The sequence below is a fragment of the Leuresthes tenuis genome, unplaced genomic scaffold, assembly GCF_036924035.1.
Source record: "Leuresthes tenuis unplaced genomic scaffold, fLeuTen1.0.hap1 SCAF_13, whole genome shotgun sequence".
NCBI lineage: Eukaryota > Metazoa > Chordata > Actinopteri > Atheriniformes > Atherinopsidae > Leuresthes > Leuresthes tenuis.
The window spans coordinates 10,822,061-10,847,300 of NW_027325367.1; the positions used below are offsets into that span (position 1 = coordinate 10,822,061).

Below are 25,240 nucleotides of genomic sequence, written 5' to 3' on the forward strand. Positions count from 1 at the left end.
ACCAAACATCCTGTCTGTTAGCCTCACCACTGATCTGAGTCACCCGCCTCTGAGTTGCTTTGATTGGCTCAGAGATACAGAGGAAAGATACAGAGAGGGAAAAAGAGACAGTGAGGCAGTGCTATTCTCCTTCTACTCTTACACACTCTGAAGCTAAAAGAGGGAGACTGGGGTGAGAAGAGAATGCGTCTGCTCCACTTACTCTCCTCACACCGGCACCACATCCAACGCTGAACCAGCTCAGCCACCCTCTTTCTCTCAGGATCCTATTTAACCAGGAACTATTGATCTTCTGCTGTTGACTGAGCCACACTCTCCTGATCCCGGGGGTGGTGGTGGTTTTTCTTTGGGGGGATGTTTTGACAGGAGCTGGCCCAGAAGATCCGTGGCTACCAGGAGCAGATCGCCTCGCTCCACTCCAAGTGTAAGATGCTAACAGTGAAGGCCAAACATGCCACCATGCTGCTGACGGTCAGCGAGGTGGAGGGCCTCTCAGATGGCATGGATGAACTGAGTGATGAGGAGCTGCCCAGTGCTATGGCAAACATCTCCTCAGCTGCGAACAAGCAGCTTCCAGCACACCCCTCTGTCGTTATGGTGAGTGGGAAAGACTTTTTATTGGATATACACAATCACATAGTGACATACAAACATAATGTATGGCTGTGCCTGTAAGTGTGTGCATGTGTGTGTTTCTGATGTCTCCAACGTGTTCATACAGTTAATTTCAAGGCAACATAATTAATAAGCCTTAAGTTATACTTAATTAAGGGATATCTGATAGTGATAGCTATGATTGCAATTTAAAATATGTTAAACGTTATCCATGAATTTTGACTTTAGTGGAATTAAAGGCCCACTTGCCTCTGTACTATACTTTGCAAAAAGCTGTAAAAGTAAAGTGAGGACGTTTTCAACAAAGCTCCTAAATCAAATCAGTATTTGGTGCAACTGGCTTACCTTTAAAACAACAACTTGCAGACAGTTTTTGAAGGCACTTGACAGGTAGTTTGTTCAAAACATTGTGCTACAACTCATTTGTGGATTTAGGATGTCTCCATTGCTTCTGTCTGTTCAGGTAATCCCAGACTAACTGATCATGTTGAGATCAGGGCTCTGTGGGGCCCATACCATCTGTTGCAAAACTCCTTATTTTTCTTGCCAGTGAACATGAGTCTGGCTGTATGTTTGAGGTTCTTGTCCTGTTATAAAACAAACTTGGGATGACTCAGGCTCCTTTTGGATAGTTCTTTCTTATGGATATGACTCTAAACTTAAAATCTAATTTTTTTTAAATTTCCCTCACGGGGGGATGAATAAAGTATTTTCTATTCTATTCTATTCTATTCTATTCTAAACAATTAAGGAACCTTAAACTCTTACACAGTACTGAAAGGATTCAGAATACGTCTTTCCTCTCTTAGTATTATACCGTCCGTTTTTCCGTTTTCTGAAATGTTTGCATTGCATAGAGAGCCCAAAGCATATTTTCTCCTCAGTATCTCTTCACCTCAAGTGTTGCTATTTTGGCAGTTTCCACTCACTTCACTGGTACCTTGCTTAGCTACTTCTCTTTGCATCACATTAGCCTGAATATGTCTGCTTACTTGTGCCATGTCATCCTGAGTATGATCATTATTTTTTCTAATGTATTTGCATATAAGTAACCACATCTCTTCCGTTTCTGCAATCTTATTTGTGTCTCTGCTTTTGAATCAGATTTCTGTCCTTCCTTGCTCTGCTACAGTCGATTTTAGTCTCTACTGCCCAGGAAACAGGATATGACTGCATTTCTATGTGTTTGTGTGTAAGAAGAGCATGATAGGTTTGTGTGTACTGCTGTGGTTCCTGTTGTTGGATACTTTGTATCTATTACTACAATGTTCAGTTTCAGCTAATATATCTGCATGAAATTTGTTTGTGCTCCTGCTCTACTGTTGCATTGCATTGCATCATAAAACCCGGGAAAAATCCTTCAAATCTAACAAGGTCCTGAGTCAGTAGGCCAAATTCTGCATAATCTGCCAAAAAGTGGCCCAGCAGAGCTTGGCTCACATTTCAGCTCTGCCTCTCTGCTGAAGCACGCAGACACAGACAACTGTCTTACTTCTACGACAACTGCTGCTGCATTACTCCCAAGTCCCAGTCTGTTTTAGCTAAGCCATGCGTCAGCTATTCTTGGTATTATCTGGTTTTTGATACTCTTGGGGATTTCAATTTGATAGCTTCAAAAGTCTGTAATGTGCCTTTTTACTTTCTTAATTGCTCTTCTGCATCAGTTTGGAAGTGGTTTTGTGGTTGCCACATACAAAGAACTGTTATGAAAATGAGGTGACTGTGCTTCTGAAACTATAACTCTACAGTATGCAAGTGTGTGCTGTGAACATCTACTATGTGTACTTACTGCCTGTGTCATTGTCAGCGTCCGGGTGAAGGTCATTCCTTTACCCTAATGTATCCTCAGTCATTTTCAGTGGAGTCTAGTGTCCAGCCACAGAGCAATGTTACACTGTCCTATGTCTCTCTAATGCTGTGCAATCACAAAGTGATCCAGTGTTTGCTATCAATACCAGTAATGTCATCTAATCAGTCTCCCCCGTGTGAAATTTGATTACTCACTACCTAATTTATCAGGAATGTGTGTGCTCTTTGCAACCTGCCTAACTTGCTCTCCTCCATTAATTTTTATGCCCTCTCTTCTTCTTCCCCTCACTCCTTTTGATCTGGCTGTTTTCTGTTTGGTCCTACTCCCTTTTATCGTCCCGCCTGCTTCTTTGATGTGTTTTGGTTTGGTTTGCGGCGCGTATCTGTGATCAGATGACAGCCGGCCGCTGCCACACTCTCCTCTCCCCTGTGACAGAGGAGTCAGGGGAGGAGGGCACCAACAGTGAGGTTTCCTCTCCCCCTGCCTGCCGCTCCCCCTCTCCGGGGGCTAATGCTGACACTCCTCTTAACCAGGTACTGCAAATCCCACCCCAGTAATCTCCAGCCTGCCCAGGTTCCATTATTACCATCGTCTGTTTGAGATCCTACACCTCAAATTTTCTAAATCATCATTAGAAACCACCACTTTAAGCTTTTATTTAAAATAAAAATGTCCATTTTAACAAGTCTTAACATACTTAACATAAATTAAGTATTTAGTCATCTGTATCTCGTGTTTGAAATTGCTGGAAATGGCCTCTAGGATGAGATTATTTTACTGTTTGCTAATGCAAATGACTTAGTCTAAAAACGATTAGTACCCAATGACATTGATGCAACTATTACTGCTGCATTTGTTATGAATTTAGGTCCAGTGGCTGGAAAATATTTAGGCAATTAGCTTGCATTTGATTATTCTATCCTATTCTATTTTCAAGATAGACTTACTTGTTAAAGTGGACATGTTTTTTCTGAACCCCATCCCTTCCCATACTCTCCACCATCCGTACACACTGACTTCCATTGTCAGCAGCATGTGTGTTTCAGACAGTTGGAGAGTTGCGTTGCTGTCCCTGCTTTCCCTGGTTATCAGCATTATGTTGCATATTTACTTGCAATTTTGGCAATTTTGTTTGCCACTTGTGTTTTCGCAGAACGAGAAAGTGAAATGCCGTCACAACTGCTGAGATAACAAAAAGTAGTTTTTGTATAAGCTGTGATACAGAATGATGGAGCAATGAGACAGCAGCACTTTGTCGTTACTTTGTCTATTCTACTGTTTTCTGAAGTGTCAATTGAAACGCCATTAAGTCAATAATAAGTCAGCTGATATAGAGGAATGTGACAGAAGGAGAGTATAGTTGGTGGAAAGTCATCTAACGAGCCCTTAGCAGGATTCTGTTTAGGTGAAAACGCAACAGATTTGCCTCACATTTCCTGATTAAAATTTTCATTCACACAAAACCTTGTATAACTTGATTCGCCATTAACTTGAGACATGACCTCAGCTGTGTTTTCACTTCAAAATCCCAGGGAATTGTATAGTTATAATATACATAGTTGTAAGTTTTAATCTGAGAGGGAAAATAGATTAAATATATTGACAACTGTTGACAAGTTGGGTTTTTTTGTTTGTTTTTTAAATCATTGCATGTGTGTTCAGCACTTTTTGTATGTCATATTTGCTCCAAATGTGGCGGTTTAAATCCACTATTTATAGCTTGTTTTGGGATATAAGGGCATATCGGACCTAGTACACACTTTAATCATCAGAACACTGTATCAAGTGTATATTACCTAGTGATCTGACACTCACTGCTTCATTGTGAAACAGGGTCGAGGTGCACTAAGCAGAGCACCCCTCCAGGAACTGTACGACCCATCAATGGAAACCAGTGCTGCTAACTTGGATGACCTGCAGAGATCTTGGGAGACACTAAAGAATGTGGTATGTCTGTCCACGAGCTCCACAAGCGAAAAAAAGCAACGTTACACATTATTGCTGTATCTCCACATGCCACAACCAGGACATGGATTTCAACAAAAAAAGATGACTGATCCAAAAACAGCTTTTAAGATAGAGAATAATTTCAGAAATCTGCATGACTATCTGTGTTGAATGCAAGTCACAGTTTAATGAAGGTAAAAGTTATAGATTCTGCATGACCGTTGAGAGCCTGTCTTAAAGAAGGCTATTGTTGTACCAAATTAGCACTTACCTTTGAATCAATACCTAATGCAAACCAAACAATGTCACAAAACACCTCTGCCACGAATCACAAGATAAATGTCATCTGACAGCTAGGTTTTACTTTCCTTTCTCTCCTGCCACAGATCAGCGAGAAGCAGAAGAGTCTGTATGAGGCTCTGGAGCGGCAGCAGCATTATCAGGAGTCCCTCCAGTCCATTTCCACCAAGATGGAGTCCATTGAGGGGTCGCTCAATGAGAGCCTGGAGCCCAACAAGACCCCAGAGAGCCAGATGGCTGCACACCAGGTTAGAAAGAGCAGGGGGACTGGAGGTTTGGAGATATTTGGAAAGTTGCATTGTGTAAAAGAGTTAAAGTGATAGAGAAGCAAAAATTGTTAAAACAATTGAAAATTGTTAAACTAGCGTTATTATGCATGTACAGAAGTGTGTAAGACTAGAGACAGCTTTTGTGAGGATACAAAGATGGTAAAAAAAAAACAAGATGGCTGTGTGAAGACAGAGAATGATCAGGGGGTTGATATTGCACTGGGCTGTGCAATGGACTGCTCGCCACATATCTCCGTTGCTATGCCAACGTCACAGCTAGGCCCCTTTTTGTAACACCACTATCAGGCAGTTTGGACCATTGGTCTTTCCTTGTTGTGTCATCTTCTTCTTCTCCTTCAGTAATTCCTATCAGCTCTCTTTTTTTTTTTTCTAACTTTCACGTATTTCTCATCACTGTCTGTATAGGCACTGATGGATGAGATCCTAATGCTGCAGGATGAAATTGCTGAGCTACACACGTGTTTCTCTGAGGAGCTGGCAGACAGTGACAGTGAGGGGGAGGCCGGTGACCAACTGGCCCTCCAGTCTACTCTCACCGTACTGGGAGAAAGGATGGCCACCATTCGCATGAAGGCTTCTGGGAAACGGCAACTGCTGGAGGTAAACGCAAGAAAAAATGCTACTTATTGTTTTAATCTGTAATACCTGGAAATCTAACATGTTTGTCTTACTGATCACTATAGGAGAAACTAAGCGAACAGCTAGAGGAGCAGCGACAGGAACAGGCACTGCAGCGTTACCACAGTGAGGCAGAGGAGCTCGACCACTGGCTGCTCAGTACTCGTGCCACCCTCAGCTCTGCCCTTCAGCCCCAAAATGACGACATGGACATGGAGGAGCAGCTCAATGACTGTCAGGTCAGATTCACATTTCTGCTCTCATCAAAGACTTCAAGTTAGACTGCATGAAAGTTTTTTACCATCTGGCTTGGGACCAAACTGTCCCAAGCCAGATGGTTTACATTTGGAGCTCTCAACGAAGGCTTTTAAAATGTTTTCACATTTTCCCAAACTGACACAATCAAAGACAAATTGAACTTTTATTTCTCAGACATTGTATCACATTCTGTTTGGTTCTATTTTGTTGGGAGAGAATTATGAAAGGCTGACGTGAGTATCTGGCAGTATTACTGTTCCAGAAATAGCACCTTCTCTCAGATTCATTCTCTTGGTTTTATGTTACTGCTGCACATAAACTACAAAGGAAACATAAACTGCACATAAACTTTGTGTATGTGAGAGTTTCAAAACCGAGAAGAAGGTGCTTTCGTACTTTTTTAAGCTCTGACTCTGTATCTTGTCCTTCTTCTGTCAGCCTAAGCACTGCTCCAGTGCTCATCCATGTTTCCATGGTAACAGCTTCTTGGCTTTGACTGGTTTTGTGTCCTTAAAAAGACTTAATTCTGGTCTGTTGAGTAGAAATTACTATTCCAGTTTTACAAAGCAACTGTTGAGCAAAAAATAAAAGAGACTGAAAAGTTTCTTTCTTTAATGTGGACAGTGTAATCAAACATGTTTAAAATGTTTTCATGGAGGGCCTAATTCAGTTTTCTTGAAGCTCTGACAAAAAGCTATAACTGTGTAAATACCTTTGCAGTAAAGTCAAACTCTTAAGAATATTCAGGCCTGTTACTTCCCATACATCTTATTATCACGTTATATATCATAACCAGACACTATATACAGTGCTGTGCCTCTTGGGTAATCCTCTGTGTAGGTGTTGATTACATTTTATGTGATCATCGCCACTTTCTCCCTGCTTTTCCTTTCTTGGCAGAATATTAGTGTTGCACCTGTTCTGTATTTATGATAAATGAGAATAGGATGATGAAATAAATGGTAACAAAGAAAAAGCATTGATCTTCCCCTCATAATTTACTCCTCCTCAGCTATAAAGTTAGTTTTGTAAAAAGGAAATCAACACTTTGAAGTGTGTTTGTAGCAGCTGGGAAACAGTAAGCTGATTATAGCTCACATAGACTCCTGTGGTGCTCAGGTCCAAAAGTCCGCTCCTTGCAAAGCTTCATGTTTTAGGGGTATAACTTTTTGAAATCGTGGATAAATAGATTTGGTGTAGATCCACTGCAAAGGAAAGATGAAATGTTATAGGATATGACTTTAAAGAATTTTTATTTGGTGTGATTTTAATTTTAGAAAAGATTTATTTTAGAGGCTATTTGCATTGGGATGGAATTATCAGTTCTACATGAACTTGTCTGTTCACTGAAATACTTAAACACTACAAGAAAATCGCTACACTGTAAGCAGCTTAAAACCCACTGAAGCATAGCATGTTATTGGTCAGTGCTTAATGAAATACTTTCATTAATCTGAATTTATAAGCGCAAGTTTTATTATACAATAACAGTTTTCACTTATGATAAACTTGTTTTAGTTGAAACAAACCAAAAAACTGACAGAGATTTTTCGTCCTTGTCCAAAAGTAAAAGTGAGATGTTTTGAAATTTGAATTAAAACATCATTAAGTGTGCCAGAGTGATCGACAGATGAGGAAGCAAAAAGGGGACAGAACCTTAATCCCCCACTTTTTCACAGTTTTCTTATTGCTCTCTTTTACATTTGCCTCTTCCAAGAAGTGAAGTAGGATATTGAAGGAAGCCAATTAAGCCTGGAAAAATTCCTATAATCAAGGTTTTCAGTAGACACTTCATCTAATGCAACTCTTCTTATTTCAGAACATGCTGTTTGAGATCGAGCAGAAGGTGTCATACCTGTCCGAGCTATCCGTCCACAGTGAGAGTTTGCTATTAGAGGGCCGCGCTGAAACCAAGGAAGAGGCGGAGCAGCTCACCTTCAAACTGCGCTCCCTCAAAGACAGCCTGCTGGAGCTGCAGCAGATGCTGCAGGACAAGCAGGTCGACATACAGGTGAGATCAGTAATCAAGTGTGTTTTCTTTCCACCTCATCTAAATTCCGCTCTATGTTTCCTTCTCCGTGCTTCTGCATGCTTATTCTTGTGCTTTGCTGTCTTACGCTGAACTGGGCTACAGCATCAATAGTGGTATTGTGCAAAAAGAACTAAAGGACATTCATGCCCTTTCATAAAAGTCCACTGTTTTAGACTATGGAACAACAACAGCCTGTGTCTCACAGTGGGCCACAGATGCCAAACAAAAGGCTGCTAACTCATCACATGCAAACACTAAATGCAGTCCATCAGGTGTATTTCTGATGACACAACATGACATTTTTGTTTTGTGCTTTATGCCTGGGGGAAAATAGATTTTCTCTAAAACCTCTTCACAGAAATGTATTTAAAAAGGCACCCACATGACCTGAGCTGCTCTCCTTCCTGAAAACGTCCTTTTGCTTACTTATGACTCCTTAACGAATGAGAAAACAACATTGTCTTTCACTCATTGTTTCTTAGTGCTAATAGTCATTTCTACTTTACTGCAAATATCAATAGTTATATTTTAGGAATTACACAATCATTTCATGCACTACAACTTTACTATTCCTTACCAAAACTTTTACTTAACTTTGGCAGTAGAATTCCTCCTGGCAGTAAAAATGACAGCATTAACTGCTGAAAAATGCTGCTTCTAAGTGTTACCCCGAGATCTGTCTCTCTTCCAGGGCTCGTTGCAGGAGCAGGACGACAGTGATCTCGACTCGACGCTGTCCCAGAGTCCTAATGTCCAGGATTGGCTGTCTCAAGCCCGTTCAACACGCACACAGCAGCAACACAAAAACCTGGTTCAACAGAGGGTGAGACTAATTTGAACTTATCTTATCTTAAAAAAGCCCCTTTGTTTTTTAAAACCTTGAGCGCTATTAATTAACTAAATAAATCCTGTATATAATATCGGTCTTGGAATTTAAATAAATCAATTGTAAACTGAACCCTATGTCCCTATGTCAATAAATCTGATGACAGCATTATATTTTCTAGAAGCTGCAAGAGCATGTGGCTAAGCAGAGGAAGCTGCTCCAGTCTGTAGCCAGTGTCGGGGAAGAGTTAATCAGCCAACACAACTCACCTAATGGGGACAGGTACTTTGGATCTATCTCTGCACTCACATTTAACCGTTAGTTTATTTTCACCTAACATGGGTCTAAACCTAACCGACCATTTCTGTTGGCCAGGTTTAGGCTCCAAAATTACCAACAGATGGGATGAAGCCTCAATAGATCAAACTGCCAGCACTTAATATTAGCTTTATATATTATCCTTTCTTGATAGGAATATGGTTGATATTGCAAATCTGGTTATTTCAAACCAGATAATTAATATAAAAGATTTTAGGAAAAATGTTAATCTTAAATATTTGCTGGACTTTGAAAACACCGTGGTATTTGATTGCATATGCATTGCATAAATGTTGCAGGGAAGAGATACTGGTATCAAATGAAAAGACCTCCTCTCCATCCCACAGTGAGGTGTCCATCCCTGGTGGAGTGTTGCTGGAGTCTGAGACCATGTCTGCTCAGGATCAGTTGAGACAGAGGTGGGAAAACTTAAATAAAGATCAGAACACCAAGCTGCAGCTTTCTCTCACCTCTCTGGAACAAGACCAGCTCAGCCCGGTATGCATGCCTGACACTGTGGATTTTTATTTTCCGTGTTGAATTTTGTTTCAGAAAGTAAGAACTTTTTGAGTAATCCTTTTGTGTTAATTATAACTTGTATTATTCAGGGCTCGTGTGCGTTTTCTGCTGGTCTGACTCTCATATGTTTATGTGCAGGTCCTCCACCGCTCCCGTCTGTCCAGTCCCAGTGTTGTGTTTAGGGGTGAGGTGACCAACCAGGGCTCTCGCTCACCCAGAGCACTGTTTGAGGCCTGCAGCCAGACCCTGGAAAGAATCAATGAAGAAGTAAATCATTCCATTTCAATCTGTCTTTCTCGTCATGTTACAAGAATGTCATGCTTTCATACTGAAAGCTTTCAGTGCAGTGACCAAATATTCTTTTGTCCTTCCCACAGACTACAGGTAGTGATGGCAAGCTGGCAGCATCTTTTGCAGGGACAGTTCAGCAGGACCTGTACGCTGCAGTATCAGCAGCTTCCTCCTGGTTAGATGCTGCTGAGAATCAGCTCCTCTCTGGTCCTGTGCTGCTATCTGAGGACACTGAAACTCAACTCACAAATCTAGAGGTAGAAGGACACAATCAGTTTTGTTCAACTTTGCTGATAGTTAACTGTCTGATATATAAGTCGCAGCATTAAGTTAATACTGTGTAGTTTCTGGCATTTTGCCAATACTAGCAAAATTAATAAAATTAGCTGGTAACAGAGGATGGTGTGGATACAAAAAGGTAACATAAGTGGACACTACTGCACAGAGTTAGCTGACTTTTAGTACTCCGTGCAGGGTCTTTATAAACAGTTGAAAGAGATGAACAGTGAGGTGAACCAGAGCAGAAACCTGCTGGGAGGAGAAGCTGGCCGGCTCTGTGGAGGAGAGGAACAAACCCTGATGGAGGATGCTCTTGAGGGCCTGCAGGAGAGGATGGGACTGCTGGACTCTGCTCTAGAACAACAATGTGACAGCATGAGGGACAGGCTGCAGGAACACTTAACTTTCCAGGTCTGAAAACTTAAACTTTCACACCACAAAATTGAATTTCAACACAGCTTAAAATGTAGGTAATATTCTTAAAGAACGGAGCTACCTGAATCATTTATCTTATCCTTAAAATTGTTTGTTATCTTTACCAGAATGAACTGAGGATGCTGTTCACAGCCCTGACTGAAAGTAAACATCAGTTGTTGGGGAAGATGGCGGGAATGGCAGACAGACCTGCTTCCAAACAGTTGGAAGTATGTTTCTATCCAACTGCAGATACACAAGAATAAAAAATACTCAGAAAGGCTTCTACGAAGAGCTTTTCACTGAATTTATTTTGTCCTTTGTAGACATTATCTGAGGTGGAGGATAGTCTGAGAGAGCTTGAGCAGAGAGTAAATGAACTGCGGAGCAAAACAGAGGGACTGCAGTCAGAACAAACCTCCAACCAGGACCTGCTCAAACTACAAGTAATCTATATTTTCTTTATTTTTGTATTTATAAAGATCACAACATTACACAGCATTTTTTCATATATTGCTGGGTCTTTTTAGGATGCATATGAGGAGCTAGCTCTCATGGTGGGCTCCCGACGGAGTAGCCTGAACCACGGCTTGTCTCTGAAGGCTCAGTATGAAGCTGCACTTCGTGACCTCAGTGACCTAGTGGACACCGCTCAGGACAAGATGGCGGCTGACCAAAAGATGACAGTGGCTTCTGTCATAGAGGTCCAGATGTTACTGGACAAACACAAAGTAAGGAGTGGGAGTATTTTATTTTAAACCAGTGCAATGTGGTTTTGATCTTATTTTTGTTGCCAACAGATCTTAATGATACGCTCTTCTTAAATACAGGAATTTTTCCAAGGTCTAGAATGTCATATGATCCTCACCCAGACATTTTACAGTAAAGTGTCTGGTCTGGTGGCACAGAAGGAAAGCCAGGCACTGGAGGAAACCATGGCTTTAGCCCACAATGTGCTCAAACAGGCCCACAGGAGGGGAGTGGAGCTGGAGGACATTCTGGAGGTGAATAAAGTAGCAGAGCAATTTCAGTCAGATTTCTTTTCAAGTAAATAGATGAGTCAGTTATAAAAAAAAGAAAGAAAAGAAGTTAGATGAGCCGCTATCCTTTTTTTCTATACTTCAGTCATGGAGCAGGCTTGTGGAAGACTACCAGGCTCTTTGCAGACAGCTGGAGGCTGTGGAGTGCAGCATCCCCACTGTCGGTCTGGTCGAGGAGACAGAGGAGAGACTTGTTGAAAGGATCAGTCTCTACCAGGTAAGAGACACAAATAACTGCATCCATGCAGTATCAGAATGCCATGTTATCTACCCTGAAAGTAAAAAAGGAATTGGATTTGTCAATTAGCCAATTATTAACCTGACCTCCTGCCTGTAGCGTCTGAAGGTGAGCCTGACAGAGCATCAGCCACAACTCTACCAGGTTCTGGAGGAGGGCAAGAAGCTTCTTCTGTCTGTTAGCTGCTCAGACTTGGAGAACCAGCTGACACAGCTGGGAGAACACTGGCTGTCCTCCACTACTAAAGTCAACAAGGAGCTGCACCGTCTTGACTCAACGCTCAAACACTGGAGCAGGTCTGGTTCTGTGATTGCTTTGATCCGTTTGTCCCATATAAAGGCTTATCAGATTAAAAATAATCCTCTAAATCTTTCATTATTTTTTGCCCTGTGTATTTGTAAATCAAAGGTACCAGAGTGAGTCAGCAGAGTTGAGCCACTGGTTGCAGTCGGCTCTGGACAGACTGGAGTTCTGGACAACCCAGTCAGTGACAGTACCTCAGGAGCTGGAGACAGTCAGAGACCACCTCTATGCTTTCTTGGTCAGTTAGGTTATCACCAAAATACCAATACACTTATAAGTATCTCTGGCCTATATTCAGATGAATAATGAATTTGGTTGAAGTCCATCTTTGGTGTTTCTCTTTTTTGTAGGACTTTTCAAAAGAGGTGGATGCTAAGTCGTCTTTGCGTTCATCTGTGCTGAGCACAGGCAACCAACTTCTGCGCTTGAAAAGAGTGGACACAGCTAGCCTGAGGACAGCGCTGGGCCAAATCGACACTCAGTGGGCTGAGCTGCTCACTCGTATCCCTGTAGTGCAAGAGAAGCTGCACCAGGTCTGAGACACTTTAGAGAGCAAATCTGACAAAGATATTATTAGATATTATAGATATTATTTTTGTCATGATTTTTTTATATCCAGTGGTACTTTAATCAACATTGTATGGTTAGTTATGCTGCACTGTTGTAAACCTCCTTTTCTTGTTCCTCAGTTGCAAATGGAGAAACTGGCATCACGACATGCCATCACAGAGCTGATGAGCTGGATCTCTCTCATGGAGAACATCATCAAGGAAGATCAGAACAAGATCATGGGAGCTGTGGGCTCAGAGGTGGTCCAGAACTTCTTGCAGAAGTATAAGGTACAAAAACACTTTGTGTCACCCCTGTTTTTATTGATTCTGGCAGCAACATCCCACTCTCATGGTGCCTTATCTTCATGTCACAGGGTTTCCGGATAGATCTGACATGCAAGCAGTTGACTGTGGACTTTGTGAACCAGTCTGTGCTGCAGATCAGCAGTCAGGATGTGGAGGGAAAGCGCAGTGACAAAACAGACTTTGCAGAGAAGTTGGGAGCTATGAACAGAAGATGGCAGATATTACAGGGGCTCATTACAGAAAAGGTACATTGATGCTCAAATTGTGGTTAAGGCTTACTCTGTTCTATTCTCTTTAAGCCATTTCTGGATTGTGAAATTGTTCTGAAATATTTTTTTTTTGTATTTCAGATTCAGCTTTTGGAAGGACTTGTAGAAGGTTGGTTAGAGCATGAAAACGGAGTCCAGGCACTGAAAACTTGGCTCACGCTGCAGGAAGAGAAACTGAAGAAGAGACACAGGATAGAGGATGTAGCATCGGTGCAGAATGCACTAAAAGATTGTCAGGTTGGTCCACCACATGCTCATTCATACCCCAACAGTTTTTTCTTTTAAAAACTGTTTCCTAATCTAAAGTGTGTTGTTGTCACAGGAGTTGGAAGAATTAGTGAAGGAAAAAGAGAAGGATCTAGAGAAAGCAGAGGAAAGAGGAAATGCTCTCATCCGGGATAAGAAAGGCGCAACATGCTCTGTAGTGAAGGAGACCCTTAAAGGACTGAACCAGTCCTGGGCTCATTTGGACCACATGGTGAGCTTCTCTTGTCTCTTATTTAAAGTTTAGTTTTTTTCTGTATTTTCCCACACACACATATTTTGCCCATCTTTCCTGTCAGATAAGTCAGATGAAGGTCAGCCTGCGGTCGATGCTGGAGCAGTGGACGTTGTACCGGCGAGCTTCGGAGGAGATTAATGGTTACCTGATGGAGGGGAGGTATTCTGTGTCCAGGCTACACCTCCTTAATGGGTCTTTAGAGGCAGTGCAGCAGCAGGTGGAGAGTCTGGAGGTGAGGAGTGCAGATATTAAATTGCTTAGCTCTGGAAAAGTGGTACATTCCTGAATTGTTCTTTTTTTTAAATTTATTGTGTGTGTGTCTGTGTTACACAGAGCCTTCAAGAGGAGATGGATAAACAGGAAATCAATCTGAGGAAGTTTGGCTCTGTAACTCACCATCTGTTGACTGAGTGTCACCCCTCTGTGGCTGAGACACTCAACAGGGCACTCCGGGACGTCAACATCAGGTAATAATAACAAAAACCTGTCTCTGAGTTACAGTAAAGGGCTATTTAAACTGTCTACTCAACTGATCTAATTAATAACTACCTCCGTATTCTCTTCTTAAGGTGGAATCATCTACTCGAGCAGATCTCAGAGCAGCTAAGGAGCAGTAAGGCCTTGTTGACACTGTGGCAGCGCTACAGATCACTGTACAGCCAGTGTGTTGCAGCAGTTCAGAAGCAGGAAGAGCGTGCTGATCGCCTACTAAGGAGCGCCACTGACAGGGAAATCACAGAGGAGGAGAGTGTCGCCTGGATAAATGACTGCAGTGTAAGTAGAGATCAGACGATGAAGCATAGCTGTGCAACATTTGATCGTGTGAACATTATAAAAGCTTTAAACATTTTTCTCAGTAGTTCTCTTCCAAAGACTGGTGTTGGATTGTTACTGCATCTACATTTGCCCTAGCTTCCCAGGAGATTGTTTCCTCTCCAAAGAAAAAGGTCCTAAACTGCTTGTCAGCTCGCTGCAAGAGTTCACAAAGCCTCTGTCCCCGCTACTGAATACCAAATTGCTCCCTGTCCTTTTGTGCAGTTGAATGTAAACTCACACCGCAATCTAACAAAAGCCTTTTTAGAAGGATACAGCAAAAGGAACGACAGGCCACTGATTTACGCTGCAGGGGTCCCCCAGTGTCACGCTGGGTGTGTCGGATGATAATGTCAAGAGACACATGGTGTTAATACTGTATGCAGACTGTTATTTTTGACTGGGGATCACTGTTGCCAGACAAAGTGGCTAAAAATTCAGAGCTGTTGCAATGGCCTGTTTAACACTGTCCTCGTTTCTGAGCAAAACCCACAGAGTAGATCATTTCATGACCTCCTTGTAAAGTCTTTGGGTTTTGAAAAACTGTATCACCCTTTAACAAATGGAACTCCTCAAAACATACTGGATAAAAGTCAAATACACATTTAATATAAACTTGAAAGTCAAAAAGCTTCTTTTTTTTTAATCCTCCAAATTCTTATTTCATGACATGATAGAGTAAAAAACATGACAATCAAATCAATCAATAAAACACAAGTAAAACAAGTTTAAAATACAACAACTGAGGACAGAAATGGTATGGTGTCTTTTCTTTGTGCCACTTAGAAGTCTAGTGGCTGCCTTCTGAACTAACTGTGGTCTTGAAAGGTTGGACTGAGTCAGCTTCACATAGAGTGAGTTACAATAGTCCAACTGATAGGAAATAAATGCACAGATAACTGTTTCCAGGTGCTTGTCAGATAAAAATAAAAATATGAATTTATTCAGCTAAATATAACAGTTAGCACAGATGTCACTGGGAAATAAAACTGTGTCCTCAAAGAATGGAGGAAATGGAGCGCTGGAGGATTCCACAGGTATGCCTGCTGAGTCTGCACACACATTCAGTGATGCTTTTCTCTTTGATGTCACTGCAGGACTGCCTCGGTGACCAAGACTCAGTGCAGGAGTCCCTCCAACAGCTGCATGCATTAGGGGAACAGCTGAGGAACCAAGTTGACGCCTCCTCCTCTGCATCACTCCAGTTCGACTACCTGTCACTCAGTCATCGCCTAGCAACAATCAAGCACGCCCTTCACAGGCAGCAAGAATTACTGCAGGTAGGACAGCTGGGATTGTTGCTGTGCACATATAGATGTATATATAGTTTAAATATAAATGCACACCAATTTATAAGAAAAGATGAGTACATAATCCGTCACCTTTCTTTTCACTCTGTCTGTTTTTAGTCTGGATCTCAGGCCTGTGAGGGATTCAGAGAGCAGCTGGACACACTGATCTGTAAGGCTGAGGAGGCTGAGGAGGTGTTGAAGGAGGCTGACCCAGTCGGTTCACCAGAGCTAGCTGTGGTGCAGACACGTATAGAAAAACTCAAGGTACAAAAACTGCTCTCCCAGCTGTTATTTTATTATGTGTTTGAACAGCTGGATCTTTTATGTGTCCGTGCAAAATAATTGAATTATTTGATTTCAAGTTTGTTCCTTCGAATGCCCCACTGAAAATATTGAATAATCTTTTTCCAGGTTCACCTGCTGAAGCTGAGCAGTCTATCTCCAGACCTGGAACGTGTTAATGAGTTGGTGTACCGGCTACCGGTCAGTGACAGGGACGTTAAACGACTCCAAAATCTCAACAGAGCCTGGGCAACTCACACTGCTCACCTCACTGAGAGATTCAGGTAACGTAAACCTACTATTGCTCCTGTTTGTAGTAGCACTGCAAGCTGCAAAATCATACACCACAGTCTGACACCTACAAAAACAGATGTTGAAAACCACTTCTTTCTTTTTTTTCTTCTTGATACACCAAACCTGCATTTTCAGTTTGATAAAAATGTTTAAGCTATGTCTAAACAACCTTGGGAACATTTGAATTATGGAGTTTAAACTTCTTCAAATTCTTGAAGATTGTCAATATTAGCAGAATAATGGCTTCTACTAAATGTGCAATGTATTCCTAAAGTTGGAATGATATTATCAGTACAGTCTTGTTTTCTTGCGGATGACAACGGTTCTAATGTTGACTCTGTCTGTCTCCAGTAAACTGCAGTCAGTGTTGCTACAGCAGCAGAGTTTCCTCCAGAAATGTGAGTCCTGGATGGATTTCCTGTCTCAGACTGAACAGAAGTTGGGCGCTGAGATCTCAGGCAACTACCAGAGTCTGCTGGAGCAACAGAGAGATCATGAGGTCCGAGAGTCACCGTGTGTCCATGCATATGTTGTTGTCCTGCTTAAGTATAGTTTTTTATTCGTACATGTACACTTGCAGCTGTTCCAGGCAGAGATGTTCAGCAGGCAGCAGATTCTTTATTCCATCATCAGTGATGGGCATCGTTTGTTGGACCAGGGACAAGTGGATGAAAGGTTAACTCCTCAAAAAACTTTGAGGGTTATACATTTTCTGCTTCATACATTTGTTTTACTTATGCATCCGTTTGTGAGCTGCTAACATCCTATTCTGACTCTCGACACAGGAGCAGTGATGACTTCAGCATGAATCTGGTCTTGCTGAGCAATCAGTGGCAATGTGTGGTGAGGCGGGCTCAGCAGCGGAGAGGCATCATTGATAGTCTGGTCCGCCAGTGGCAGAACTATCAGGAGATGGCAGAGAAGCTGCGACGGTGGCTGCAAGAAGTGACTCGTGATCCAGATGTACATCAGCCAGGAGAATCAGTGGCACTGCAGCAGGCCAGAAACCTGTTAGGTCAGATACAGGTAAGCTTCAGCAACATACCAGATTTGTTATGAGTGGGCACAATTACTAACACTCACACTTAGCCTCTGAAGTGTTTATTTTCCATTACATGGCTTTACTGAAAAGTTTGCCTTTTTTAATGACCAAAAAAGGACTCTCAGCTTCACTGAATAGTGTGATCCCTAACATTTCTTTAAATCTAAAAAAACCCTTCTCCTGTCTCCAACCCTAGAATCCCATAGTAAACCTGTACCCACTCTGCCCTCTGTCTGTGTCTTTGCTCCTCCAGCTGAGGGAGCGAGTGCTCCAAAGGCAACAAGGAGTCTACATCCTCACCGTGGAAGCCGGCAGGAGCCTGCTGCTGTCATCTGATGCCAGGGCTGAGTCCACGCTGGAGACAGAGCTCATGGAGATTCAGGACAGGTGGAGGCATGCCCACCACCGCTTGGACCAGCAGAGGAGGGAGCTGCATGGCTTGCTCAAGGTCAGATTTCAGACAGAATAACAATATAGTTTGTTGTAATGTTAGTCTCATTCTGTATAGTCTTTATATGCGTTCTTTTACATTCTGCAATGCCTTTTTTAATTTAATTTAATTGTTCTAACTGTTATTTTATGCTAAGGTATTTTAATCTCAGTTTCGTTTATTTTTTCACTTAACAGTAGTTTTTTTTTAAGCTGAAAGATTCCTACCAAATAGGGCTGCACTACTGGATATCCTGTTTAAGGTTTAGAAAGCTTTGCCTGTGCTCAGATGTTGCAGGCTAGTTGTGTATGTCGCAGTGTGGAAGTGCTACAAGGGGTGCTGAAGGGCATTTACCCATCTGAGCTTTTAATGTGACTACCTGGTCGGACAGTAGGACAGTAAAGCCAGGTTATGGCATTAATTATGCAACACTGCACTCAGAGTCCTGAAAGGAGGTGAAGTAAAGGGATGGTGCACTGCTCTGCCTTTGTTAAAATAGCAAAACGTCTCTCCACACACACTCTCAAGCAAAATAGCACAAATGTCCATAGCTAACAAGATGCCAGCCAAGGACACACGGTCAGAAAAACACACAAACATCACACACTGCAGTGGGCTGTGATGATTTTAACCTAGCAAGATACAATAGTGACCTGTTTTGATCGCTTTAAACGCAGTTAAAAAGACGGTCTTTAGGTCTTCATCATAATATTGTTTCTCTTCGGCTTGCACGTAAAGAGCTGTTGCAGCTGTTCTAGTCCTGCTTTTGTTATTCTTTTACTATGACTCTCGCTTCAGGTATGCTACCCTGCTGCACTTCTTACCAAATATTACCATGTTTTTTTCCTGAACTGGACACTAAAAATAACTGTAATCCACTCCTTCTTTTCTGATTGAGCTCTCCTAATTCTCTCTTTTGGTTGCTGGATTTGTGCTGACTCACTCTCTCTGGTTTCCTATAAGTGATGTGACTTCAGCCTTGTGTTGATTTTTGTTTCTGTGCGTAAGTGTGTCCGTGTGTTCTGCTGGTGCCACCGCTAAAGCAGCAGAAATAATTTATAGCAAGTCCTCCGTGCATGAGATGGTCTGTGTGCGCGTGTGTGTTTTCTGCTCTAATTTTCACAGTGTGTGTTTATGCAGAACTGGGAGAGATGTGAGAAGGGCATAGATATGTCACTGGAGAAGCTGAGGGCCTTTAAGAGAAAGCTATCTGTGCCGCTGCCTGATCATCACGAGGAGCTACACTCAGAGCAAATCAGATGCAAGGTGAGCAGAATATAAAAAAATACACACAAATTCAACATTTTTTCTTTGGAAGTGCATTTTTAAATTTTTTTTTGCATCCTCCCCTTTATCTGCATCTCTACTTCTCTCGTTCACATTCACGCACACCCAGAGACTTAGACTTGTCCTCTTATTGCCTCTTTAATCTCTCTGTGGGGGCAAACAGATAAACAGATAGATCAGCAGCAGTAGCCAAAATAAAGGACATTTTGTCCATCTGTTTGCGTTTTGATCAGTTACATTTTCCTGTAGGGATGTAGCATTTATGTCGTTTATTTTATGCTTGGTATAATTTGATCTACATATGATGTGTTCTTAAATTGTCTAAATAAAGAGGCAGTTTCTTTACTTGCACATTAAGAAATCATAAAATGTTTGTGCAAAAATGAACATTTTCTCTTTGAGCTCTTGTTAACCATTGGGCACTGTATGATGCAGTCATGTTACATGCATGGCACGTCCTCAGCTCCTTGGGGAGGAGGAGGAGGAAGACCGTGTGTAGCTGCTCATAATATCAGCTGAAGAGAGAGGGGGTGGGGAGGGAGAAAGAGAGATTGCGTGCGCATGAGAAAGAGAGTGAGCATCCCTGTTTGGCGAGGGGGTGTATTCATGTGTGCAAGCGTCTGTGTGTTTCCTTTCGTGTGCGTGTTGCGTAATGGAGACACTCTTTGGGTCCACAAATGATTACACCACAGCAGAATCGTCACAGTGACGAGCGAAGAGGAGATGCAAGGTTAGATGCCTCTGTTGCCTCATTCTGCATTCTTTTTTTATGTTATTTTTCATAGACTGAGTTTTCTGGGGGTTTTTTTGTGATTTTTGTGCCGTTTCAGAAAACCAACATCTAATTCTTGCACAGAGCAGAAATCTGACTTTTTGCAACCTGCAATGCTGTAACATTTGTCAGTTTGTTGTTTTGCTTTTTGTCACCATTTCATGTTGTGCAGTAGCTGCAGCTGAGCTTGGTTGCTCTGTGGGTATCCTGTTCTCTCTGACTGTGGCTGCTGGTTACGAGGGAATTAATCCCTCCTGACAGGCTAGTTTCTGTCTCTACAGTCAAGGCAGTATGTTGCCTGTCTGCTTTTCTACATCACTTCTTGCTATGGATGCAGGAATTGGAGAGCAGTGTGGAAGGCTGGACTGATGACTTCACTCCCTTGCTCCTGCTGAGGGATTCCTTGGAGGGTGTGGTCAGTACAGATGACATCACAGTCCTACAAGAGCGACTCCAGCTGTTACAGCGCCAGTGGGAGGAGATTAGCCACCAGGTAGATACACACAACACTCGTGCCTTACATTGTCCTTTTCCCTGTAATTACTCAAAAGTTTTCTTTTTGAATCAATATTAGATTGTTATATGATTTTTGTTTTCTCAGCCTCCTCCCTTTTGCATGTTCAATTTAGGATAGGCAACCACAAGGGACAAAAATAAGTTAGATCATTTCTGAACATTTTTTTTTACTATCCCCTTAGTGTTTCAGTTTTTTTCTGCATGTATACTGTCTGCAAGATTGCAAAATTGACACCCAAGGTAGTCATTCTCCTCCTGAAGAGCATCCAACACCATGATGGCAGTCCAGGCTTTTCTTCCTTTACTTTCTACATAACACACATTATATACATCTTACATAGAACTGGAAGTTTCTGGAGATAGAAAATGCGAACAGCTGTGGTGTATTTGACAGAGTGAGAGTTCCGCTGTGCTAACTTTCCATCTTCAGGGTTAACACAGCAGGCGTCACAGGACCAGAGGTGATATTGTGAGCTTTGTGTCACAGGGATGAGATGTTTGGTTAAGATTGTTAGAGCATCTCAAGTATTATCAAAGCATTGGTGTATTGTGGTTGTAACACGAGGGAGTTTTTTTGTTTGTTTGCTTGTTTCTGCCTGCCTTGATTTTAGCATAGACTGTGCCATCTCAGTCAGTTGTATTATTTTATCATGCTTTTATGCATTTCTCCCAGTTTCTTTTCATATTCTCCTTATCACTATTCCCCTTTTATCTTGTCTTCTTTCAAAGAATGGGCATAAATCCCTGTCTTCCCTTTTGTCCCCTCAGCTTTCCCTGCGAAGGCAGCAGGTTAGCGAGAAGTTGAATGAGTGGGCTGTTTTCAATGAGAAGAACAAGGAACTATGTGAGTGGCTCACACAGATGGAGAGCAAAGTCTCTCAGAATGGGGACATCAGTATTGAGGAGATGATTGAAAAGCTACGCAAGGTAATTTCATTAAACCGGTCTTTACAGAAATGCATCTGCAATATACTGAAAGTATAGTTTATAAACACACAAGTCAAAGATGTAATACACTGTACATCACACAGACACCTCCCTGCATTAACCTGCTCTGTGTTTATCCGCCAGGACTACCAAGAGGAGATCAGTGTAGCTCAGGTGAACAAGCAGCAGCTGCAGGTGATGGGCGAGCGCCTGGCCAGGGCCAGCCAAGACAGCAAGGCAGCCGAGATCCAGCACAAACTCAACAAAGTCAGCGAGCGCTGGCAACACCTGCTGGACCTCATTGCAGCCAGGTGGGTGTGAAAGACTCTTTGGATTGCGTAAAGAGAAGAGTGTTGCGTGAAAGCAGAGTTTGTGCCGTCTCTCTGAAAATGAATGGAACTTTAAGGCAAGCTGGCAACTTAGAGGATACCAAACCAGAACATTGATCAGTAAATGTGTTCTAAGCTGTCTCAAATGGATGGTAAAAAGAGCTCAGACTGATGAAAGAATAGTTGTGAATACCACAGATTGTGGTTATCAGTTGGAAGAATAGAAAACTATAACGTGTTTAAAGAAAAAATGACAACAACTATTGAGAGAGTGGCGTTCGGCTGTTTTGGAAAAGTCAGCAAATGTCAAGCAATATGAAAACTGTAATGACTTAGCTGTTTGACAATCTAGACCAAAAGCTGCACTATGGCATGTATTGACCTGGCTTGAAACTAAGGGGAATACATTTTCACAAAATGTTGCTGATGCATTTTCTGAGAGCTGTTAGATCACGTTTCTTTTGGCCCTTGACCCTCTTCCTTTGTGAATTTTTAGCACTTCGGATACTTTTATCCACTAGAGTTGGAGTCTGTTGTATACAAACTATTTCCTCCAAAATGCACATTGAAACGTTGTTTTTAAGATTCATTGTATCTACAATGCTTTTTATATAGAGAGTGTGGAAAAGATAAACTAAACTTCCTTTGCTGTGAATCGACCTGACCCAAACTTTGACTCCAACTATCCCAGCTGCCCTCCTCGGCTATGTTCCGGCTGTTGCCCTCTGGGACTTTACTGGAGGAGGAGAGGAGGGGAGGGCTGTTTCTGACCTCATACAAGCAGCTGCACTCTCTTTGTATTTTATATCCTCCCTTCACTAAAAGCACAATAAGCACACTTGGATTGTTGCTTTTGTCGAGTGAGAGGAACACCTCACGATTTTAAGTTTTGTTTCCATTTTTCTTCTGGACTAATCGTCTCTGGAATTTGTCACTTTTAACTGTGGATACAAATATCCTTCCGCAAACATTTATCGGGAAACTTTACAACTTGTTGTGCAGTGTCCATTGAAATGCACAAACATGCATGGAGCATGCAGCATTTGCTTAGGTTCACACTCCCTCTGTGTGCATTCAATGTCTGATATTCCGACATGGTCCAGCTCTTCAGCACATGCCTCTGACTGTAAGTCTTTTTTTAGAAACAGCCGCACTTGTCACTCTGAGGCACTCACACACACACAAATACATGCAGACACACAGGCCTGTTTGGGGTTCTCTTTTTTAACCTTGGCGAGTAACAGTTGATAAGTCACACTTGTGCCACCCCAGCACTACCTGCTGCCCCTCCCTCTCTGTGCAGACAGAGTTTAGGAAGAGTCCCATGTGGAGCTCACACAGAAAAGAAAGGAGTGTTGGAATTGACACAATAACGCTTCCTGACGTTAACGTCGTCTTTGGGAATTCCGCACCCCCATGGTTTGGGATTTAGGGAAGGATAATATGGCAGGATGTCCGAGCGAGGATGATCTGCCGGAATGCGATTGCGATGTGAACAGGCAGGATGATTTTCTAAAGTTATGCTGAAGCTGTTTAAGATGGTGTCTAATGTAACAATCTACTGTATTTCAAAAAATCTAACTGGACACTTAAACTTTGCTCATGCAATGCTACTTTTTCTCATTCTGATTCATTATGTTGTGGACTACAGGATTGGAACTGTTTTAGGTTTAAGTTTTAAGTGTTTTTCTGCTCTACATACAGTTTGTATTTAATCAGTTGTCACGTTAGCGTCACGATGAGAGCTGATATGGCCTTTTAACCAGTTTATATTTCCATCACACTGCTGAGAGTGCAAGACAGTTAAGACAAATGCAGGAGTGCTGTTGTTAGTGTGAGAAAAACATCATTATTTCTGACTGGCTCTGATGGAGCTGTGCAGCTTTTACAGTATGCAAGTTAAAGCAAATATTTTTCAAATTTGAATAATTTGCACTTTGGTGCTTACAGTGGTCGCATGTGCACATTTTCCTGTACTGTAATCAGGCTACTGTATCATGCTGTGTGTTGCACTGTGAGATTTCACAGTGGGTTCAAGAATTTCGAGATCCAATGTAGAATGAAATGCACCAAACAAGAAAGCACCTCTTCCTTGGAACAGCAGTCAGTCTTATGAAACACCTAAAAGACCTCCCAAATGTAGCTGTACTCAGAAGATTATGAGCTTCAGTTTCTTTTTTGCAACTCCTGAACATCTTCTTCGTAAGATGATGAAAGTTGCTTTGCTTTGCAGGGTGAAACACAGTGTTACAGAGTGAACAAACTGTTGTAAAACCATGTGGTTGGCCAACATAGTTTTCATGTTGCCATTGTTTGAAAATGTGGGGCACTTGGAGATCCAAAATGATTCCCAGTTATTGTGTTGAGTTCAAATAAGGTCTCATCACTTCCAACAAAAATATCGGCTCAAATGTGAAACCCAACTTCTCATTCTCACTTTACTTGTCTTCTTGTAGATTATATTTATTTTGTTTTGTTCCATATTGATAGTATAAATTGACCTAAAGATGGCTTTGTGTGAGGCTCATACACTGAAGTGTTGTTTTCTGTATTCTTTCCTTACATTATGCAGCTTCTATAGTGAATATTATTATTGGTTGATTAAACGAAAAGTAAAATCTGTGAAAATGTTGGAACATTTTTAATGCATTTTATGAAATTGTCATGCCTTTTAACACTAACATCAGCTAAAGTATACATCATTTTGTAAGTTGTATTTCTAGTGTGTTTTCTAACTTACTTACTTTTCTTACTTACTGTTTATACTGTAGTTGTCTCGTGTGTTGACACCACCTTTCTCTCTGACTTTGTTCCTGCACCAGGGTGAAGAAGTTGCGGGAGACCCTGGTAGCGGTGCAGCAGTTAGACAAAAACATGAGCGGCCTGCGTTCTTGGCTCTCTCACATCGAGACCGAGCTCTCCAGGCCCATCGTCTACGACACCTGTAACGACCAGGAGATTCAGAGGAAACTCAACCAACAGCAGGCAAGGAACCACACACACTGTCCTGGGCTACACAAGCGAAATGTATTATGGATGTTGTTACAGGTTTTAGAAAAACCCTATTCCATTAACTGTCTAAGTGTTAAACATTTTTTTTTTTTGCAGAAGTATGTGGTAATATCCGGCTCCTTTCTTGCACACATACTGTGTGCATTTTTGTGTTGTATGTATTTTTCTGCCAAGTTGTGGACCGCATGACATGGAAAATGAGGGACACTGAAACACATGAGGAAATCAAAGCATGACTCATGTACTCATCTCTGGCTGTTTGTTTAAAGTCAGCTCACTGTAGGTGTCAGTAGATGTCCTGCTGCCAAGATGCTGCTCTAAATCCGGACTCCACTGTGAGACCTTACTGACCTCCTTCATCTCCAGAGTTATCTTACATGAGGGTTTACTGTGATTCAGCAGGGTTTACACTCCTAAGGGACATTTTCTTGGATGAATTTATGGCATAAAAAGAGCTTGTTTTCTGTCATTAAACGTAAAGAGCATTGTGTGGAATCAAACCGAGAAATGCAAAATGC

The 25,240-nt window shown here is 41.9% G+C and overlaps 1 protein-coding gene across 5 annotated transcripts in view; it reads left to right on the top strand.

The window, feature by feature from the left end:
- syne1a (spectrin repeat containing, nuclear envelope 1a) overlaps positions 1 to 25,240 on the top strand; it is a 111,843-nt gene that overhangs the window by 76,955 nt on the left and 9,648 nt on the right. For 3 of the 5 annotated variants that reach the window (XM_072361711.1, XM_072361713.1, XM_072361715.1), the window contains exons 91-130: positions 367 to 597; positions 2,818 to 2,958; positions 4,259 to 4,372; positions 4,759 to 4,920; positions 5,368 to 5,562; positions 5,646 to 5,819; positions 7,658 to 7,849; positions 8,562 to 8,693; positions 8,878 to 8,978; positions 9,362 to 9,512; positions 9,672 to 9,800; positions 9,911 to 10,081; positions 10,299 to 10,514; positions 10,646 to 10,747; positions 10,844 to 10,963; positions 11,048 to 11,248; positions 11,348 to 11,521; positions 11,643 to 11,774; positions 11,895 to 12,091; positions 12,204 to 12,336; positions 12,449 to 12,631; positions 12,788 to 12,937; positions 13,024 to 13,200; positions 13,306 to 13,461; positions 13,547 to 13,702; positions 13,788 to 13,958; positions 14,060 to 14,193; positions 14,296 to 14,500; positions 15,637 to 15,819; positions 15,949 to 16,095; positions 16,243 to 16,397; positions 16,759 to 16,906; positions 16,988 to 17,082; positions 17,193 to 17,433; positions 17,646 to 17,897; positions 19,020 to 19,145; positions 20,276 to 20,431; positions 21,223 to 21,381; positions 21,526 to 21,692; positions 24,533 to 24,695. In XM_072361711.1, the coding sequence (XP_072217812.1) occupies positions 367 to 597; positions 2,818 to 2,958; positions 4,259 to 4,372; positions 4,759 to 4,920; positions 5,368 to 5,562; positions 5,646 to 5,819; positions 7,658 to 7,849; positions 8,562 to 8,693; positions 8,878 to 8,978; positions 9,362 to 9,512; positions 9,672 to 9,800; positions 9,911 to 10,081; positions 10,299 to 10,514; positions 10,646 to 10,747; positions 10,844 to 10,963; positions 11,048 to 11,248; positions 11,348 to 11,521; positions 11,643 to 11,774; positions 11,895 to 12,091; positions 12,204 to 12,336; positions 12,449 to 12,631; positions 12,788 to 12,937; positions 13,024 to 13,200; positions 13,306 to 13,461; positions 13,547 to 13,702; positions 13,788 to 13,958; positions 14,060 to 14,193; positions 14,296 to 14,500; positions 15,637 to 15,819; positions 15,949 to 16,095; positions 16,243 to 16,397; positions 16,759 to 16,906; positions 16,988 to 17,082; positions 17,193 to 17,433; positions 17,646 to 17,897; positions 19,020 to 19,145; positions 20,276 to 20,431; positions 21,223 to 21,381; positions 21,526 to 21,692; positions 24,533 to 24,695 (6,492 nt within the window). The remainder of the gene's footprint in view (positions 1 to 366; positions 598 to 2,817; positions 2,959 to 4,258; positions 4,373 to 4,758; positions 4,921 to 5,367; positions 5,563 to 5,645; positions 5,820 to 7,657; positions 7,850 to 8,561; positions 8,694 to 8,877; positions 8,979 to 9,361; positions 9,513 to 9,671; positions 9,801 to 9,910; positions 10,082 to 10,298; positions 10,515 to 10,645; positions 10,748 to 10,843; positions 10,964 to 11,047; positions 11,249 to 11,347; positions 11,522 to 11,642; positions 11,775 to 11,894; positions 12,092 to 12,203; positions 12,337 to 12,448; positions 12,632 to 12,787; positions 12,938 to 13,023; positions 13,201 to 13,305; positions 13,462 to 13,546; positions 13,703 to 13,787; positions 13,959 to 14,059; positions 14,194 to 14,295; positions 14,501 to 15,636; positions 15,820 to 15,948; positions 16,096 to 16,242; positions 16,398 to 16,758; positions 16,907 to 16,987; positions 17,083 to 17,192; positions 17,434 to 17,645; positions 17,898 to 19,019; positions 19,146 to 20,275; positions 20,432 to 21,222; positions 21,382 to 21,525; positions 21,693 to 24,532; positions 24,696 to 25,240) is intronic. The other 2 variants (XM_072361712.1, XM_072361714.1) reach the window with 2 other exon arrangements.